At 49.5% G+C, this 5,640-nt stretch overlaps 1 protein-coding gene across 1 annotated transcript; it reads left to right on the forward strand.

The window, feature by feature from the left end:
- Positions 1–1,518: 1,518 nt before the first annotated feature.
- Positions 1,519–4,137, forward strand: LOC130153733 (E3 ubiquitin-protein ligase RBBP6-like). Its single transcript, XM_056348999.1, has 3 exons — positions 1,519–1,689; positions 3,920–4,019; positions 4,128–4,137. Exons 1-3 carry the CDS (start codon positions 1,524–1,526, stop codon positions 4,135–4,137), a joined length of 276 nt encoding a protein of 91 aa, XP_056204974.1. The 5' UTR covers positions 1,519–1,523.
- The last annotated feature ends 1,503 nt before the right edge of the window (positions 4,138–5,640 follow it).

A 5,640-nucleotide genomic window follows, 5' to 3' on the forward strand; every position in this document is an offset into this window, starting at 1 on the left:
GCCATCCTTAGGGAGGCTGGTTAAGCTGGTTTACTGCACAGCTGGTCGCCAGTGGAGGGAAATGGTAAGCTCCGCTGTTGCCTTTGGTGTTAACTTGTTACTGTGTCGCTCATTTGAGTGATCTTCTCATGCCCCGGCAAGCAGAAGCTATCACTCCACTTTAGGCCTTGGTCTAATAGTCATGCAAAGCAATATTGAAAGTCATTCTGAGGTCTGGAACAGGCCCCAATATGCATTTTATAAAAGTGCTTCTTGGCTGCTGTTTATCTTTGTATGGGGTTTTTTTCCCATTTCTCCAGACTGCTGAAGCTCTGAAAGGCGCCGATGAGCTGCTCTCCCTCAGTTTGCTCCTTTGCCTTTGGGGAGTGCGGTTCATGTTTTCTTCATGGCTTTGCAGAGGAGAAAATCCATGAGTACACCACCTTGGTTTTTTCACCTAAGCTAATTTCAGAAACTGCCTCCTTTAACTTAAACATGAAACTCTTCTTCACCTCTTTGTGCACTTGTAGAAAAGCAGGGTGGGGTGGGGGGTGGGGGTGTCTTCAGGAAGTGCCTGCAAAAGAGCCTTTGGGAGATCCTGTCCCTTGACTCACATGTGGGGTAGTGAAGAGTCTGAGAAAGTCATGGGTGTTTTGGTGTTCACCTAAGCAGGTTTTCGTTTTGGTTTTTTTCTTTTTTTCTTTTTTATCTTATGTAGCTTATGTCACCAGGTAGTGACAGCCTGGGGATGACAGGAGGGGACAGCAGGCAGTGGCAGTGTGGAGTGTGACCAGAGGGGACAGTAGGCAGGGACAGGCCTGGGGTTACCGGAGGGGACAGCAGGCAGTGACAGCCTGGGTGGTGACAGGAGGGGACAGCAGGCCATGACAGCCTGGGAGGTGACAGGAGGGGACAGCAGATTGGGACAGCATGGGGGTGACAGGAGGGGACAGCAGGCCATGACAGCCTGCGTGGTGACAGGAGGGGACAGCAGGCAGTGGCAGCCTGGAGGGTGACAGGAGGGGACAGCAAGCCGTGACAGCCTGGGGGGTGACAGGGCACGGGGCAGTGATGTGCCCAGGGCTGTTGGGAGAGCCCCCACAGGCATAGGGGCTGACAGGTGACGCAGGATGGTGAAGGCCCCAGGGGGTGACAGCAGGGACACCGCAGCCCTGGGGGGTGACAGGGCACGGGGCGGTGACAGGCTGGGGGACAGCAGGGACACCGGCGGCCCAGGCGGGGCTGATGAAGGCCCCTCCCCCAGGGGCGCTGAGTGGCCCCCTGAGCCCCTCTGTCACAATGCGGAGCCGCCTGGGTTGCCATAGCGAGCAGCTTGGCCTGGCAGCGCTGGTGCGAGGAGGGAGCGGAGGCCGAGCCAGGGCCTGTCCCCATCGTCCTCCCACCGGGGCTGCGAGGAGGAGCCGGTGGGCTCAGCCCGCGCTGCTGGCCCCAGCCCCTCGGTGGGCCCTGACCTGCTGTGGGGGCCGCGAGGCCAGCTGCTGCGTGAGGTGCCATCGCGGAGCGGGCACCGCCTGGCCCCGGCCATGTCGTGTGTCCACTACAAGTTCTCCTCCAGGCTGAACTCCGATGTGGTCACCTTTCACGGCCCCCACATCTCCCTGCGCGACCTCAGGCGCCAGATCATGGGCCGCGAGAGGCTGAAGGCGACCCACTGCGGCCTGCAGGTCACCAACGCCCAGACCATGGAAGGTGCGTGGGGGCGGCGGGCGCGGGGACCGGGGACCGGCCGGCTGGCGATGGCGCAGGCGGCCAGTGAGGCGGTTGGGCCACGGCCGGCAGCGGTGACTTGTGCTGGGGCCTCAGAGCTGCTCTTCCGTGGTTGTGCGCTGGCAGCTGGCATGAGGGCTGTGTGCGCAGCCAGGCACAGCAGCGTACGGGGTCCGTGTGCGACACCGCGCGTGGAAGGGGTTTGGTTTCTGGGAACCCTTCTAGATAAATGATAAGGGAATGTGGGACAATGCCTTGTCATCACAGACCTGCCAGATTTCTTTGAAAGCCGGCAGAGAAGGCTGAACGTGATAGAAAAGGAGTGGGTGGCTAATTTAAAGGGGAAAAAAAAGTGGGTTTGGTGACTGAAATTTGTCTTCAGCTACTTTTACTCCACCGCATTGGAAAAGCGGTGCTTGGCTGCTGCAGAAACTGCTCAGTAGCAACGTTTTGGATCAAGAGTGTATCTGTGAGTGAGAATCTATGCAGACCCTGGAAAGCCATCTTGTAGACGAGTGTTCTGTCTAAAGTATACTTGGCATTTCTTGCTAATACAGCTTCTTTGCTGCACCATGCTACACATTCATTCAGATGCTATTGAGCATCATTTCTTCATTTCTTTCAAACGGTGCATTTTTGTCGTGGTACTGCGTGTTAAACGGTGTCAGGGCAGTACTGAAGTTTTATGGCAGATCAGTTATGGTGAATATACCTAGAAATGTTCTTAGAGAAACCCTAAGTTCTTTTGAATCTGAGAAATGGTGCTTGATTCTCAGAGACGGTAATGGTTTTGTATTACTTAGTGTGCTGTTTCAGTTTGGTAATCTACCGTCTGGCAAAGCTTGCATGTGATTAAAGACTTTGGAATATGACTTGTCAGAAATACAAAGACTTGGAAACCGTCTCCATTCCTTAAACATTCAAATTTTATCGGTTGGGGTTTTTTTTCTTTTTTCCTGTGGTTCTGTGACATTCCCACAACAGTCTTGTCGTTACAATGTGTACTCATAGGATTTTTTCCTCTCCCTGTTTGATGTATTAAAACTTAAACAGAATAACATGCCTGCTGCGGTAACTGTAACTTTGGCCCCAGCCTTTCAAGTGGTTGGACCTAAACACGCTGTTTACCTACAGATAGGTAAAGTATGTTCAGGACAGTATCTGTGAGCAGACTTAACAGCACGGTGTTAGGGGTCTTGGGGGTGTTACGGGATCGCGTGTCATATACAGCAGTAGAGACAGACATGCAGGTAGAGGCAGACGTACAGGTTGTGACACAGATGCTTACTGGAACTTTTGTAAGGGTGTTTTCCCCGTGAAAATGCAAAAAATTCCCCAGCGGTTGTCAGAGCAAAGCTAAGGAATACATTTCGGTGTCATTTATGTGTATGCCAGATTTTGGGGTTTTATACATAACTGTGACTTTCCGTTTTTATTGAACAGCATCTACGTGCTTAAAGTCACCTTCAGAAGATGAAGTAAAGAACTAGGCCTGGATGTCCTGCCTAAAGGGGGTTCTTGGAGATCCTCCCTGTGGAGATATGGTAGTGGGTTTTATAACTTTGTGCAGGAGTCCTGACTAAATGTTGGCATGATCTTGGAAAGACCCTTCAGTGAACCTTGAGTGAAGATGGCCAACTTGTTCAGAGTTTTCCGAGCCGCGTGATCACGGAAATCTCGTAATAGAAGCAATGCTAATAGAAGCTAAAAGTAAACAGGATTTTACACATCACTGGGGGGAAAAAAAAGAGATGGTGGACTCTTTTTGAAGATGGTGGGAAGGCAAAATGGATGGTTGGGATGTGTTTTAAAAGGTGGGAGGCGGGGTGGGGGTGTCCTCTTCCGTGCTCGCTATTATAGAGACATGTTCTAGGGTTTTGTAAGCTAACAGGAGCAAAAGCAATGAAAGTTAGATCAGGAAAGAGCCTCATGTTTCAGCAGACTCTGCTTTAGTGACTTTAGAGACCATTTTGCTGTTGGCATTGAAACGATTCAAAACAAATGGAAAAGATTTTGCTGCTTGTGTTTGACTATCAGACCTGAAGATTTCTGGAAAGGTACCGTGAGTGTGTGGACATGATAAAAGCATGACGCTGTGTGTAAAATGTTGCTTTTCTATCCGTAAAGGGTTCCCTGAAGTGCTATGTCATGACATATTAATATCACTCTTACGAACTGACTGATGCTTTCTCTGTATTGATGTTGTTTTCAGAATACACAGATGACAATGCCCTGATTCCAAGGCACTCATCGGTAACTGTTAGGAGAGTCCCTGTTAGAGGAGTTAAAGCTACCGGCAAGACAGACCTTGGGTAAGTAGCCATAACGCGTTGTGTTCTTTGGGAGGGGTTTCAGTGTGTTCACCTTCTTTGTGCCTGTTGGGTTACGGAGGCATTCCGGTTGTCTCTTTCTTGTTAAAGCTGCTGTTAAATTGTGTTGTGACAGGGCAGATCTGAATGTATCTGTCCCAAAGCAGACTTAGATTTTTCAGCCCGCTGGGACGTGGCATTCAAAGTCCAACAGTGGTAGCTGTTCAGACGTTTGAATTGGGTTTGTTCTTGGGGTTGGTTTTTCTGAGAGTCAAGTTCTCCATCCTGTTTCCTCTATGCAGAGAGATTCCTTATTTTATGCTTTTGCTTGTATTGCTTTTAGAGTAAACGGAGAGACACATTGCAGTGTGAACTGGTAATTGGTTCCCATCTGCCAGCAGTCCGAGTCCCAGTGTTTGACTGCTTCCTTTGTTTGGGGGCGGGGGGGGCAGGGTATTCTTACACCCCAGAGGGGTGGGGGTGGCGGGGCTGCATGCTGTCTCCAGAGGAAAGACTGAGAGTGGCCAGCTGGCAAACCGTGCGAACAAGAAGTTTCATTCTTAAGTGATTCCTATTAGTTTCCTAAAGACAACGCCTGTGTCGGGCAAGAGAAAAAGAGCAACGTCCTAAAGCGTATTGCCTTTTGTGCCAGGACGGTGAAGGAGCAGTTGATCTTTTCCAAACCTGAAGCTCAGAAAGCAGTTGGGCACATTCCCAAATGTTGGTAGTTACCTTTCTAAGTTTGATTTCACCCTAAGCTGCTCTCTGTGCTCCAGGTATTACTGCTGTATTCCTCAGATTTATGGAGGACAGAGAATCTGATTACAATTGCAGATATTCAAATGTAAGCCTGACTACAGCATTGTTGCTGTCATCGATGTATTCGTCCAGTCCAGTTCTGTATCAGCTGCGTCAGCATGGTTTGAATGGTCATGTTTTCCAGCCTTCTTCAAGACAGACCTCTCCTCCACCATTAGTAGATATTATTGACTTGTGGTTATGCCGTGTCTTTCTAATGTTAGTTCTCAATAAATAAAGTATACCGGCGAGTTTCAGCGTGTCTCTAAGACTTATCTCTAAGACTTAACCTTGAGACATAACCATAAGTCTTAACCTAAAGACCTAACCTTAAGACTTAACCCTAAGACTCAACCCTAAGACCTAATGGGTAGAAGCTCCTGATCTGGCTCCGGTCAATCTGGGATCATCACTGGGAACCACGGAACTTGGCCAGCACAAGGTCTGTGAGGTAGCAGGTTAAATGAGGCAGAGGAGAAGCCCACCACTCTGATGAGCTGGGTTCTTGGCACCAAGGTACCTCTGTGACATTTTCACTGTGCTGCAGTGTAAAGACGGCCTGTGATTTTCAAAAACTGAAGATCAGTCTTTAAAATGCAATTCCTTGGACAATAATAACATTGTGTCAGGTAAATACATACACCCCTCACCAATGGAGTTTTGGTTTTTTTCTTTGTACCTTTGCTGCTTCTGCAGAAGCCAGTAGTGCAGAGGGCTGAGGGTACAGCTACACAGAGTGGCTTCTGTTCTGTGAGCTCTAACTAAGCATGCAATGGACAGCCATTAAGATTGGGAAAGCTCACAAAAAGCTTAAAAACAGATAAAC

The sequence above is a fragment of the Falco biarmicus genome, chromosome 8 (assembly GCF_023638135.1).
Source record: "Falco biarmicus isolate bFalBia1 chromosome 8, bFalBia1.pri, whole genome shotgun sequence".
Lineage (NCBI taxonomy): Eukaryota > Metazoa > Chordata > Aves > Falconiformes > Falconidae > Falco > Falco biarmicus.